General features: G+C 42.4%; 1 protein-coding gene across 8 annotated transcripts in view; it reads right to left on the reverse strand.

Annotated features, from left to right (window-relative positions):
- SMG6 (SMG6 nonsense mediated mRNA decay factor) overlaps window positions 1-14,874 on the reverse strand; it is a 228,562-nt gene that overhangs the window by 165,095 nt on the left and 48,593 nt on the right. For 6 of the 8 annotated variants that reach the window (XM_026517857.4, XM_057317740.1, XM_057317741.1 and 3 more), the window contains one exon: window positions 9,914-10,059. In XM_026517857.4, coding sequence (XP_026373642.1) covers window positions 9,914-10,059 — 146 coding nt within the window. Of the gene's footprint in view, window positions 1-7,123; window positions 7,607-9,219; window positions 9,736-9,913; window positions 10,060-14,874 lie in introns of those variants that run through there. The other 2 variants (XM_057317743.1, XM_057317744.1) reach the window with 2 other exon arrangements.

Genomic DNA, 14,874 nt, shown 5'->3' on the forward strand with positions numbered 1-14,874 from the left:
CACCAGGCTGCAGATAAGAGCAAACCCAAGTCCTTTTCCCATTTTCATCCCAGATTTCCAAGAATTCCCACTAATGAAATTCCAAACAAAATAAGATTACAGGAAAAAAAAATTTAATTGCACAGGAAACAAGGCACAGCAGAAATAAGAGATTAGCAGAAACTCACCTAAAAGGACCCCTTCTTTATAGAGTCTCTAAAATAACCATGTTCAATGTATTTTAAAGAAATAAAAGACAAGCTCACAAATATGTTCAGGGAACAAGAACCTACAAAAAAAAAAAAAAAAAGAGCAGATCTGAAAAAAATATATCTGGAAATAAAAATATATAATTGAAGTAAAAATCTCAGTGGGGCAAATTTATCACATTAGATATAGCTAAGGAAAGATTCAGTGAACTGAAAGAGTCATTTGGAACGCAGCACACACACATACAAAGTCATAAAAATGAAAGGTTTAAGAAACGTTAAAGACAGAGTGAGATCTAACCTTTGACTCAGCAGAATAACAGAAAAGAAAGCATGGGCAGATACAATATTTTAAAAAAGAAGCTAACAATTTTCCCAAATTGTTGAAACCAACTCACAGATAGATGAAGTCCAACAAATCCCTAGCAAGAAAAATTAAAAATAAATCCAAGCTTAGACAAATCATTAAAACTGAGCAGCATCAGAGAGTTTAAAAAATTTAAAAAAAAATTTTTTAAAGACCTGGAAAACATCTAGAGAGAACAGATTACTTTTAAAAGAAACAATTTGGGGCACCTGGGTGGCTCAGTCAGTTAAGTGTCTGCCTTTGGCTCAGGTCATGATCCGGGGGTCCTGGGATCAAGTCCTGCATTGGGCTCCCTGCTCTGCAGGGGGCCTGCTTCTCCCTCTCCCTCTGCCTGCTGCTCTCCCTGCTTGTGCTCTCTCTCTGTCAAATAAATAAATAAAACCTTTTAAAAAATAAAAAAATAAAAGAGAAACAATTTGACTGATGGTTGGCTTTTAATCAGCAATGGTGAAAGCCCAGAGAGAGTGAATTATCTGAAACGGGGGCTGAAGGAAAAATAACTGTTAACCTAGAGTTCTACTACCAGTGAACATAGGTCTTTTAGGAATAAGGAAAATAAAGCCTTTTCAGACAAATATAAACTGAAAAAATTTTGTCATCAAAAGAACTTCACTAGGGGCGCCTGGGTGGCTCAATCCGTTGGACGTCTGACTCAGGTAATGATCTCAGGGTCATGGAATAGAGCCCTACCTCGGGGCTCCGTACTGAGAGTGGACTCTGCTTGTCCCTCTTCCTCTCCCTCTGCCCCTCCCTGCCCCTCACTTCATGGGCTCACGTGGGTGCTCGCTCTCTTCCAAATAAATAAACAAACAAACTTCACTAAATATGTTCTAAAGAATATACTTCAGGCAAAAAGAAAATGATCCCAGGTGGTGGGTCTGAAATGCAAAAAGAAATGAAAAGAAAGTAGTAAATATATGGGTGGGTTTAAACAAACATTTACCAACAAAATAAAAAACAACAACAATTTGTCCTGGAGGGTTTAAAAGGAAAAAGAGAATGAAAATATGTGACAATGACAGCATATAAATTGGAGACATAGTGAGAAGAGAATGATTGGAATTTAAGTATTCCATAGTTGCTGTATTATCTGGGGGGAGAGTGAAAATCCTGCATAACTTGACTTTTGGCAAGGTAAGTGCACATGCTTTAGTACCTAGGGTAACAACTAATAAAAGAAAAGGAAACTAGTTGGGAAAGGGGGAGAAAGAGTGGAAAAAGAAATCCAAAAGAAAGTAAGAAAGAAGAAAAAAGGAAACAACAGGTAATGAGAAAGCACTGGGATAAAATATCTATAAAATATATATCTGGGGGTGTCTGGGTAGCTCAGTCAGTTAAGCACCTTCCTTAGTCCCAGGATGGAGTCCCGAGTCGGGCTCCCTGCTCAGCAGTGAGTCTCCTTCTCCCTCTGCCCCTCACCCCACTCTCATGCTCTCTCTCTCAACTAAATAAAATCTTTAAAAAAAAAAAAAAATCTATCTATCTATCTATCTATCTATCTATCTATCTGACAGGCGGCTTATATCCAGATTGTAGAGAGAACTCTTAATAAATTTCATAACAAAGGCAAACAACTTGATTTTTCAAATGGGCAGAAGATTTAAACACACACCAAAGAAAATATACAAATGGCAAATAAGCACAAGAAAAGACACTCTTCATCCTCAGTCACTGAGGAGAAACACAGAATGAAATTAAAACCAAAATGAAATGGTAACTGCATATCCACCCAAATCGCTAAAGTAAAAAAAACTGGCAATACCAAATGTTGGCAAGGATGCAAAGGAACCGGAACTCTTATGCCCTGCTACAAGGAATGTAAAATGATTCAACTACTTTGAAAAACAGCTTAGCAGTTTCTTATGAAGTTAAATATATACTTACTGTATGACCCAGGACATCTACTCCTGGGTATTTGCCCAAGAGATTAAAATACACGTTCACAAAAAGACTTTCATACAGAGGTTCATGGCAGTTTTATTCATAATAACCCAAAAGCAGAAACAACCAAAACGTTCATCAATAGGTAACTAGATAAACAAAACTGTAGTATATACTTACAGTAGAATATTATTCAGTAATACAAAGCAATGAAATACTGATTCATATAAACAACATGAATAAATCTCAGACACATTAAGCTGAGCAAAAGAAACCAGAAACAAAAGAGTACACACTGTATGATTTCATTTATACGAAACTCTAGAAAAGACACATCCAATGTATGGTGACTGAAGATGGATCAGTGGTGTACCTGAGGCCAGGGGTAGGAGTGGAGATCAACTGGAATGGGCCCAAAGAAAACTTTTTGGATGGTGGAATGTTCTGTATCTTGATTGTGTTGATTAGTTACCCGGGTATATAAATTAGTCAAACTCACTGAAATGCACTCTTAAAATGGGTTCATTTTATTGTGCATAAATTTACCTCGATAGAACTGATTTTTAAAAAATAGTACAGTATGTATAAATCCAAATACCCCAATAATTACAATAACTGTCAATGGATTCAATATTCATAACAGCCCCAAAGAGAAAACAACTCAAATGTCTCAAATATCCTTAAAATAAGAGCGGGTAAACGGTACTACATGAATAAAATGCAGTGTTGTAGCAATGAAAATGAATAAACTACAACCACACACATCGACATGGACAGAACTCACAAACAGTACATGGAACAAAATAAGCCAGAGAGAAAAGAATGGAAATAATATGATTAAGCATGATTCCATTTATATGCAAGCAAAACCAAACTGTGTTTTAAGAGTAGATACTTATAACAATGCTATAAAGAAAAGTAAAGGTATGAACGCCACAGGTCAGGATGACAATTACCTGTAACGGTGAGGGAGAACTACCATGGGCACAAAGCACAACAGGGAGCTTCTGAGGTGCTGACAACATTCGATTTCTTAATTCAGATAGGAGTTCCATGTGTATTCACTTTATCATCCTTTCAAATGTTTTATACTCTTATATCCTCTTTTTTGCATGAATGATATATCTACTTTCCTCCCAGGCCAAAAATAAGAATCATAGTCTCTTCTAAGAATGGCATGTGAAAAGCCTCTTTCTTAAAAGCAAGAAAGATATTAGAAAAGATCATAAAAATAAGAAACAAAGTTCCTAAAAAGTCCTTTTTTAAAAAGAAAGGGGGAGAGAAAGAGGGGGAGACTGCATTTCCCAAAGTAAAACAAAGATGAGTATTTTTTTTTCCCAACTGGTCATGAACAATGCTTTCCGTTGTGAGAGGGAGATTCCCCCTTACCCATGAGAATAGTAAATATGGAACCCCGACAACTTTGATATCCTCAAACCGTATCCTTCTGCCACCTGCGGCCCCACCAGAGGTTCAAGCAGCCCGGGAGAATTCTGACTCCCCCTAACTCCCTCATCTCTATTTCTTCCTCTTCAGTCTCAAATCAGACTCAAGGATCACTTGTTGCATCTAAAAACAGCAGTTGCTCAGATTTGGGGGTGGGGGTAGCAAGATGCTTACATTGTTTTAACTGTCTCAGTTAAATCCAGAGAAGTTTTTGTGTCTTCTGATACAGAAGGTTGGACACTTAAGATGTGGGTGTAATTTGCTAGCTGTGCAACCTTGCTTAAATTATTAAACCTTTCTGGTATCTTCCTGGTCATCTATAAAATAGGATACAAAATATCTGTCCCACCTGTCTCTGACAGCTGATAGGAGAAATCAAATGAAAACACACATGCAGCAACTTTAAAATGTCATCGGATATTATCACAGTGTTGTTTTGCTGTTGTTGCTGTCCGCCACTACCTCTGAAAGCTACAATTCTTCCTCAGACCACCATTAAGCTGGTTAGGGTACAAAGTACAACTTATGCCCTCTGCCCCATCCCCAGAACACACCCACTTCCCCTGTGTGTTTAACACACAGTGCATATCTGGCCTGAGCCCTCTGTAACCTACACATACAGAATTTTTCTCCTTACAGAGAACTCTGGAAAGGCAGCTGAGAGGCCTTCTGCCAAGATTCCTGCCAATAATGTCTTCCTTTCAGAGTAAGTCCTTCCTGGAGCAAAAGAAAATCAAATTGGGAAGCTACAAAATGGCGAGAGAGAGGAGATATCCGGCCCATACTAACTCCTGGGCAATGATGGGATGCCGCACTTCAGCACTCCAGACCAAAGCCCCAAGGACACCAAACCACACCGTCACCTTGGGGCAAACACAGAAACCATTCCTTCAACCGACACGGTAAGAGGCTTAATTTTACTGATATGACCGAATTTTCTCATTTCTTTAGCTTTTCAGAACCGTTTCTCCTCCTCCGGCCTAAAGTAACAGATGCATTCTAAAACCAAGGATCCTGGAAATCAGAGTCAGGAAAGAGGGAGGTCCCCTGACACACTCACTTCTTTAACTTTTTCTTCTTTTCCAGGGAATTCTGAGGGAAGAAGTCTGTGCTAAGCAACCTGCTGATAGTTGTATCTCCCCCAGAGGGATAGAGGGCATAGCTGAAGGATGTGTCCTCCTCTGGCCTGCCTTCTAAAGCCTAGACTCTTCTGACCTTTGAATCTATTTCTCACAAAATTTGTTGGCCAAGCTGGCTCTTTCTCTGCTAATTTACTCTAAACTGAGCAGTTCCGAAAATGAAGGTCAGAAAGTGCTGATTACCTGAAGAAATCTACCCATGGATCCTTTAGGAAAAAAAGTCCAAAGGCTTCTACCACTACAGATAATAGAAGGAGGAATGAGAGGGACAGTTTATACAGCTAAACTCAAGCCTAACCCCTTATGAAAGGTGGATTTCCTGTACAACTGTTCTGACAAGCAGAGGATTAGGCACTTCATACATTCTGCTTTGGTAAGAGACTCAGACAGAAGTGAATTGCCACAGAGAAGCAGACTGCTGTACTCAAGGTTTGTGAGGTGGTTGTAGCTGGAAAACAAAGGAACTCTGGTTATGAATCAAACTTCTCAACTAGAGTCAACCAGCATACAAAACAACAGCATGAAGGTGTGAGGTCTCCATCTGAAGCATCCCAACATCTGGGTTAACTGCTATTGGTCCCATGTAGACAGCTATGATTCTCTATCCCTCTGGAGACACACATGTGGCACTCCCTCTACCTCCTGCAATTCAGGATTACTAACGAACCGTAAGAGCAAGCATAATTGATAATGGAAGGAATGCCAGTCCAGCCCTACCTCCATCCCAGCCCTGAAATGTTCCCTAAAAGCAGGGAGTACCAACGGCACACATGAGAAGTGTCTCTTGGGTGCCCTCTTGCTGCCACCAGGTCTTTTCTGCAAGGCTGAGATGGAGGCCTAGCCTATGAACTGGTAGAGGAAGAAAAGGAGGAGGAAAAAGAGAGGGCCAGGGCACAGAAAAGGGAAGTTATTCCAGTGGTGGCCAATGAATAACATCCAATGATTTATAGGAAGTATAATCCAATAATACAGTAAAATAAAACAGTGTGTGCCTGAGATGGTTTTGATTCCAGGAATTATAAAACATATTTTTTAAAAAGAGCAAGAGGGAGAGAGAAAAAGGGGGGGGGGAGGCCAGATTGGAGCAAATTGGGCACAGATGGGGGATGCAATGGGTTTCAGTGATGCCCTACCACAAACGTTGCTTCAATTATTCCTCTTCAAGAAACTAGAGTCTATTTCCTTAAATTACAGAATTTTCAAAAAATTAAAATTCTTGGAGTGTTTGTGGTTTAGATCAACAGTTCACCCTCCAGCATCACGTCAGCCAATCATATGGCCACTGAAGTGTTAAATGCTGAGGCACGTGGAGAAGGCCCCATTTTTCCCTACGGGCTTAGGAATGCTGCAGAGAGATTACCAATTGTGACATCACTCTGGGAACCACCTATCTCACCACCACCCATCACTCGCCAAAGGACAATTTTGGACACGGGCCAGGTAAGGAACACACTGTTCAACGAGAGCTGGCTTGCCCAGAACTGTGGCCTTCTTCATCCACACACTCAATACAGGCTCACTGAATGCCTAGTAAATACCAGGCACTTTGCTAAGAACCCCCCCAAACATCCCTCAAATTTGTCTGTCCCCAACCACTTCAGTGCAGGATTCTAAACTCTGTAGTTCTGCTGAAGTAGAAATTTTGCAAAGGGCCCACAGGAGAGGAGGAGATAGAGGTCTCCCCCACCAACGGCCCTCAACCCATGAATTTTGAGATCACTGCTGTGATCTGAAAGTTAAGTTAGTTAAATGATGTAGCAGAACTGAATTTATTTCCCCGTGTGTGAAGGGGAGGGGGCCGTCCTCCGCCTTCCCGAGCTCCAGGGAAAACTATAACCTGGGAAAAGGGGAAAGATGCCTTTTACTTGTCACTAGGTGAGGTTTTGGTTTTTCTCCATTTTTATTTGTGAGGTGTCCAAAGCTTTTAAACAGTTCTATGTCTCTCCTGACCACAAGGAAAGCACATTTAAAAAGTAATCACACTTAAGTGTTAATATCATTTCTATCCCTGAACTACTGGTATTTTGAAAAGAGGACAGTTACACAAGGGTGGCACTGAACACACAAAACAAACGAATCAGAGGCATCAACGAAGAACATACTTTTTAGTAAGGACGTCCTGTTGCTCTTCAAATCATACTCCTTAGGTACCACATCTATAAGGAAGGCTCAGGCACAGACTGAAAGGATCCCGACTGCCTGGGGGCCACAGATCACCTCTGCTTCAGGCTGGAATGTTCCTTCTCCACAGAGTCCAGGAACTGACATATGCAAACACCCACCCAGAAGGACATGTCCAAGAAAGAATGGAAAGAAAAATGATGGTCCAGATGTTCTGTAACTTGCAGTGACTGCCAAATCACCAAGACCCCAAGCACCTGGGAGGGCCAGGCAGCATCAGGCCCTTGCTTCCCAGTTTCAGACAGCCAGGGTTCTGTGGCTGGGTGGCGACTCTGACAGCAAGCAGACTGGCCTGGAGAGAAGCCTTCAGAAGGGCACCAGCTGACAGGACTTGGGGGCTGAACACTCAGAGCTGATTTATCACTTCCTTACTCATAAAAATGTGATTCAAACTGCTGCTGATTAGTGAAGGATTTAAATCTTTACCCTCTCCCCAACCCCCTTCCCTTTCCACCCCCGGCACAGATGCCGCTACTCAGCCACAACACCCCCTTCTTGCCACTGTCCGTGCAAGCACAGCACAGGGGCCCAGAGAAGATGACTCATGTGCTGGGAAATGGAAAAGTGCATCTTCCCACCAACCAGCCCCGCTGAGTGCTCTGCTCACCCCTCTCCCAATGGCAGCCCACACAGTGGGGTCTGGACGGCTGCCTCAACTGCACACCGGGTACTTGGCAGCACGTCCGCAGAGCTCTCTGTCCTACTTGAGTGTTATATCCTGTGGCCCGGGCTGTTTTTCCCTGAAACAGCCTTGGAGCTTCTGACCACCTCAGCTCATACTCCCCTTGGCCCCAGCTGCCTCATGGAGGTGAGCGTCAGGGCAAGGCCAGAAACGAGCAGCCCCAAGACAGGCCTGGACACATCCTTCTGGGCTAGTAGGTCCTCATTATGACCCACCATGGATGTAAAGGAGTCCTGAAAAGGGAACCTTGGCCTCAAATGGGAGAACCACCTAGTTTCTTCCTTCTCTGTTCTCACCACCTCACCTTCCTTTTGCCCATATTTTCTTAACCTTTACTTAACAGCAGCTACAAGAAAAGGACTCACTAGTGGCCTATGAAAAGGCCAAGGTATTCCTTTTCACGGAGCAGAAGGTGCTGACAACAGATGCTTCGCAGGCGAGAGCCGCAGGTCCTTCACACTCACACCTCCTGAGACCACAGGTCACTGGAGGCTGGAACGATACCTTGGCAGAGGCTGCAGCTCTGTGACGGGCACCTCACTGCACTCTGTGTTGCTGTCAGAGGCAGGCAGGAAAATAAACAGGAGGGCACCACGGGAGGCCCCACCTCCTGAGCCCAGCGATCTTCCCACTTGGTAGGAGAACCAGCAGAGTAACGGGGAAGGAATCAATCTCCCTCCCCTTTGGACTTCACAGCCTACCATGACAGCACTTCACAAACTTTATTTCCTCCTTCCTGGAAACCACCACTGCCCCCTCAAGATTGCATGCTTCCTCAAAGTGTTCTCAGGAATAATTAGCCAAGCTCAAAAAGGCACCTAAGCCTCTGCCTCTCGACTTCTGCTGGGGATTCTCTATGTTGTAGCAAACAGCACAAGAGGAGAAGACCCTCTAAGATTCAGATATGACTGAAAACCCAGGGAGACGAGCAGTGGACCTTGCAGAGAAAGTCCCAGGAGGAGCCAAATTTTAAGGGAAAGTGTGGCATATATACTCACCAAGGGAGAAATCTATCACCCCCAACACTAGCAAGCTGAGGCATAACCCCCAAGTACAAATGGGATGGGAAATAAATCAACTTCAGAGTCAGAAAGCACTAAGAAAAGACGCAACAAGAGAACTCAGCGAGAGAACTAGAGGTCTGTTTTACAACAGAATCTGCACAGGACAATTTCCACTTCTTGGCATTTCAGATAATAACCTTCCAGCCCTGAGACCAAACACTCCCTGTCAATGTTCTGAAACGATTCTTTGGCAGCATGGACCAAATAAACACACAAAACAATGTCACCCCCATGCTACATATTTCCATCAAGCAAACGACATCATCCTTACCTAAGTGGGGTGGAGGGGAGGGAAGGGATCCTGATAACATCCTTCAACAGTGACCTGGTCATCAGAACATTTAAAAATCCTGCCAATCATCTCCTCCCTCCCCACCCCCCATTTCAAAAAACCCCACTGCTCAGAAAAGCATTTCAGAATGCACACCAGTATAATGGCCAAATTCTAGGCCTGGTGATTTTTGTGCTTCCAGCTTGAGTCACCAGAGCTCATCAATTCACTGTTCGTACTCCCTGGCAGGCTCCCACAAGGGATAGCCCATAGGGAACTAGACTTTTCCATATTGAACAAACAGGGTACATGAGTCCAGAAACAGCTATTCCCAATCCCTGCCAAGCGTATGGTCTCTGCAATGAAACATTTCAGCAATGCCTCTCCCCTGGGAGAGGCTCTGGGTCTGTAGCCTCCAAGAGGCCTTGCTGCTGCCTTTAGCATGGCCAGATGTGCAACAGCATCTCTGCGTTTGCAAATTAAGCTCTATACCCATGATTCCCTCCTTTCATCCCACCCAAGCACTAGAGAGTCATACAGATTTCAGACAGTAAATTAAAAATCTGAGAGGCAATACTAGGGAAGTGTGTGTGTGCACGTGTGTATATCACGGGGAATGCAGTGGTATGGTAGCATACGAAAGAAGCTAGACTCAGCTCTATCTGTGCAGATAAAGACGCTAGCCATTGCTTACCTTTCAGCTGAGAGTTGTGTACAGCAAACATGTTGATGGTCATAAGCTGCAGCATGCGGGTACTTCCAATAGGAGGGGGGCTGTGCTGCAGTAGCACCTGGAACTCCTTGAGGACCTTCTCAGCCACCGCAGGGAATGTCTCCATCCTGCAAATACAGCCAGCTCATTCAGGGAGGCACATGCCCAAGAGCAGTTGGTGTACACACGCACACACGCACACACACTCTCATCCCACCCCACCCTGCTGTGTCTTTCTGAAAGCAGACACTGATGCCTAGGACATTTTCTTTCACAAACCTTCCTGGTATCCTAAGGTTGTGACCACATTTAAGAGAAAGAATTGATCAGGGATCAGAGACGGAAACAACTCAACCTCTGGATACGTCGCTATGAGTTATTAGGCTTTGGTATGCTATTTCCTAACCCCTGGCAATCACTGGATTCAAGCTGAAATCAAAGTTTCTCTCTGAAACACTCAGTTTTTGTGAATAATGAAAAAATTTCCTTAAAGCTCTACAACCTACATATTCCCCGGACTCTCTGGTATGAAAACTGTATTCTACAAAAAGAGGTTTGTGAATCTAGAGAGTCTTCACTCAAGGCTTTGCTTCAGGAAACCAGACATAGTTCTGCTGCTGTCTTTTAGGTACTATCACACTAATTGCTCCACCTAGGGATCCCAGACCTCCCCTCGAAGAAACCCTAGATCAAGGGCCCCCATGATCTGTTTCAGTCTTTCCTGTGTTGCTGTCCTCCTCCCTCTCGCAAGCCTCTGCTCATCAGGGTCTGCATGTTTTCAGGCCAGTGGAAATCTAATGCCCTGGCCAACTGCCACTCCCAATACAGGAAGAGCCTATAATGTAGGGAGGTAGAAATCCAGCCAGTGACCTAGGGCTCCTAAAGAGAGGTCATTCAAACTACTGCTTGCCAAATGTGGCCACTGGATCCCAAACAGTGGTGCATGCCTGAAGCTCCTCTGGCAACATGAACAAACCACAGCTCAAGTCCTCAGAAAATAAAAAGCAAATTCAAACTTGGTGCTAGAGAGAGAAACCAGGCACATGGGCCTTAGAGCCACACCGAACAATTCGTGGTCAGCAAAGTATCTTTTATCTATCCTCAACCCCCATCCCCAAACAAACAAACTCCTTGTGGTACACTGGAGGGGGTAGGGTGAGGAATAGCTCCAAGCTGGATTAATAAATAGCTTCTGGAAAGCCACAGGGAAGGGAATCCTTCTCAAAAAGACACAAAACAGTTTCAAGTCCTAGAGAAAGGTACTTCTGGTTTCACCTGAACCTTGGCCCTTTTGCCACTGAGTAGTTCCCTCCCCGTGTTAGGAAAAAAACTCCAGAGCTTTCTGGCATCTTAGCAATCTTCATTCCTTGCCCTTGGATGGCAACTCCTATTACTGACCTTCTGGTACCCAGGAGTCATGCCACAGCTATGGGTCAATTACAGTTTATACTCCAGCTCCCTTCTCTGCTGAGCTGTCCTCATTTTCATTGGCACAAAAATGGCCATGTATTTGCTTTTTTCCCCAACGTGCCATTTCAAGTGCCCTCCCCCCAAAAACAAGGGGAAAAAAAAAAACACAAAAAACCTTGTTTTTCCTTCCAAAAGTTTCAGAACCATTAAAACTCTTGGTAGGTTTGGAATGGCAGAGAGTGATATGTTTGGGGCTGGAATGGATCCATTTTTCCCCATGGGCTATAACAAAGGTTTCATTTTAAATCTTGACACTGTGCAGCACTCTTTCTGGTTGGAGGTGGGGAGGGGGGCTAGCACTTCTCATTACGAGAATAGCAGTGTTCATTCTGCTTGAAAAGCAGCCACAATGGGCAAGTTTCAGAGACATGTGTCTCCGTGTTGAAAGGCAGTAGAGAGCCAGCACAGAACGACATGACAGAGGTGTCACGTGGGACAGTCCTGCTTTGAAGCTGTGTCTGAGGAAGCCTCTTCCCTGGGATGGGAATTGAAACAGATCCATTAACTCCCTAGGTCAGACTGAAGTCTCAAATGAGCACCAGGTCAAATATCCACATCTTTTTTTTTTTAAGTTTAAAAAAAAAAAAAGATCCTCCCTTTGCCTTTCAACTAGTTCAACAGGACTATAACAAAAGAAAAAGTCAAATACATAAGGATAAAGGTTAGAATAACTTCAATTCTGAGATATGAGGGAAGATGAATCCACTCAGACTAAAGCAGCTTTGTTAGGCAATAACTGAGACACACAGATAAAAGATCCTTCCTCAGAGCTCAATAACAGGGTTTCTGCTTCCCAGTTTTGTCACTGAAGTACTGATATGGGCCTCAAACTACCTGTAAGTAGTTTTATGTCGTTCTATTTGCTCTACCGGATATTACAGGATAAAAATTATACTGAAATGGAGATAAATACAATGTACAACTTATGTTTAAAGTTTTATAAAATTACAAAAAGCAGCAACAGCAGTAGCAGCAAAGAAGGAGGAGAGAAAGCATGAAAAGATGGTAACTTATAACAGCAAAAAATTGGAAACAGCCTAAAATGCCCAACAATAGCAGATCATTAAGATGGCACATCTATATAATTGAGTTCTATTTCATTTTAATTTTTTATTTAAATTCAATTCAATTAACATGTAACATATTATTAATTTCAGAGGGAGAATTTAGTAATTCATCAGTTAGACCAGAACATATAACACCCAGTACTCGAATTCTATTTTTTAAAAGTTGTATTAGATTTTTAATCATGTGGGGGAAAGTTCTATATTAAATGAAGCACTTTTTAAAATAGTTTAATATCCCTTGTTATGCATATTTGCAAAAAAATAAATGTGTGATCTGTATAGATAAAAAAAGACAAAAATAAACACCAAGTGTTAAGGGTAGAGAGTTATCTCTGGATAGTGAGAAGATGGGCAATTTTTTATTTCTTCTTTTGCTGAGTTTTCTTAATATTTTACAATGAGCACTGTAGGCAGTAAATAGATTTTTCCCTACAACGAATACGTCTGGCTTTTGTATATAAAACATTTATAATTTCAAAAATAAATCAAGACATAAACATTGCATTTTTCACCATTCAAAGACCAAAATAAATATATCAGTCTTTGAATTCCAAGAGACCTTGAAGCTGTGCAAATAGCGTGACTAAGCAAGCAAGTAAAAACTAAAGCGGTAACTTTAACCAAGGCAATAATGGGAAGCAAAATTATTCTATTTGTCACAAATCAAAAGTCTCCAGCCTGCCGGCTTCCCTATCTCTCTCAGTGGAGTCCAGGCACAGGTCTGATGTGCCTCTCGCCAGGAAAGCAATTGTCTGTCAAGGAGCCATACGGGATCCCTGAAATCCTCTCCCTGAGCCTGAGAGGATTCTGGCCCTATCCTTAAAAACTGCAGAAGACAAAATCATTTTCAGGAGAAGCGTTTTGCAGACTTAAGTGACTGCTTTCCGAAGTGATCTCTAGAGACACCTTGTCTCATTTGAATGGCAGTTTCAAGAAACCAGTCTTTCAGACAACACTGGGACCTAAATTGGGAGTGACTCAGACGGTGACTAATGGGACAGCACCCAACCTCTCAGATGCTGAGGAACACAGCTGGGCTAGATGACATTCTCTGCAGAAAAGAATCAGGCTTCCTAACTTTTTTCAACTTCTTAATTTTTAAAAACTGAACAAGATAGGAGCAATCCAGTAGCAAAACAAAAACAAACAAAACTAAGCCATGTGACAGGATAGCGATGAGAGAAAAAAAAAAAATCATGGTGCTACAGAACATAAGGACTGGAATGGATCTTGGAGATCATCTATTTAAACTGCTGATAGGGAAACTGAAGCCCAAAGAGGCTTTGACTTGTTCCCTCTCGAGGTCTTGTAATTAGTCAGTGGTAAAAACAAAACTTTTTGGCACCTGATTTCATCTAATGCTCTGAACCTCTTTTTCCCTGGACACAGAGGAGGGAGACTCGTGTTGCACACAGTAGGCATTCAAGTGGATATGGATGCAATTTGGAACACCTGGCACAGAGAAGACACAGGCCTGGAGAGCAAAGCAACTCAGGGCTTTTCTCAAAAGGCAGGCGGGACAGTGGATGTGTCTTCAGCTGCTCCCCATTACAATCTCCTCACTCTTAATTCGTTTTCAACGCCTCCCACATTTCACATCTTCTTGGTAATTAGGCAACAGTCCATGTTGTTGTGTGTGGCTTGGGCTCACTTCTTTTCTAGTCTTACAGACTACTACGTCCCCCCCCAATAGAAGTTACTGCTGTTTCTGCCTTCCAGAATAAATATGGGGCTCAATTCTTTTACTTCCAGGAGAGCACAAGAATACTCATCAACGGGCTGGAGTGCCTAGAATTTACATATATTTTCCTCATGTGAACACAACTGTAACTCATTTTTTATGAAGGTGAAAGTAGACTGGCCTTATCTTCTTGCCAACAGAATATGTTATACGCAGGAATGGAAGAGGTCCTGAAAAATAATCTGGACCACAGCAAACCACCTCTGACAAATGAGATAATCTATTCTTTTTTAAAGACTTCCAGAGAAGAAAATTCCCAAACATCTTCCCTCTGTGAAATTTTCTTACACCTAACCCAAATCTCTTCAGCTGCAACATAAGCCTATTTTCTCTTGCTGTCATCCCATAGAAATCAAAACTATCTGGTTAAGACTCTTTTATATTTAAACACAGGGTACCCCACAGCTGTCTCTAAACAGACTTTTTTTACCTTAATTTTTTGCGTGTGTGTTTTTTTTAAGATTTTATTTTTAAGCAATCTCTATACCCAACGTGGGGCTCAAACCCACAACCCTGAGACCAAGAGTCACGTGCTCCACCAACTGAGCCAGCCAGGTGCCCCTTACATTAATTTTGTTCAGATTAATTTTTTCTCTCAGAAATAATTTTTTTTTTTTTAAAGATTTTATTTATTATTTATGTGACAGAGAGACAGCCAGCGAGAG

The sequence above is a fragment of the Ursus arctos genome, unplaced genomic scaffold (assembly GCF_023065955.2).
Source record: "Ursus arctos isolate Adak ecotype North America unplaced genomic scaffold, UrsArc2.0 scaffold_24, whole genome shotgun sequence".
Lineage (NCBI taxonomy): Eukaryota > Metazoa > Chordata > Mammalia > Carnivora > Ursidae > Ursus > Ursus arctos.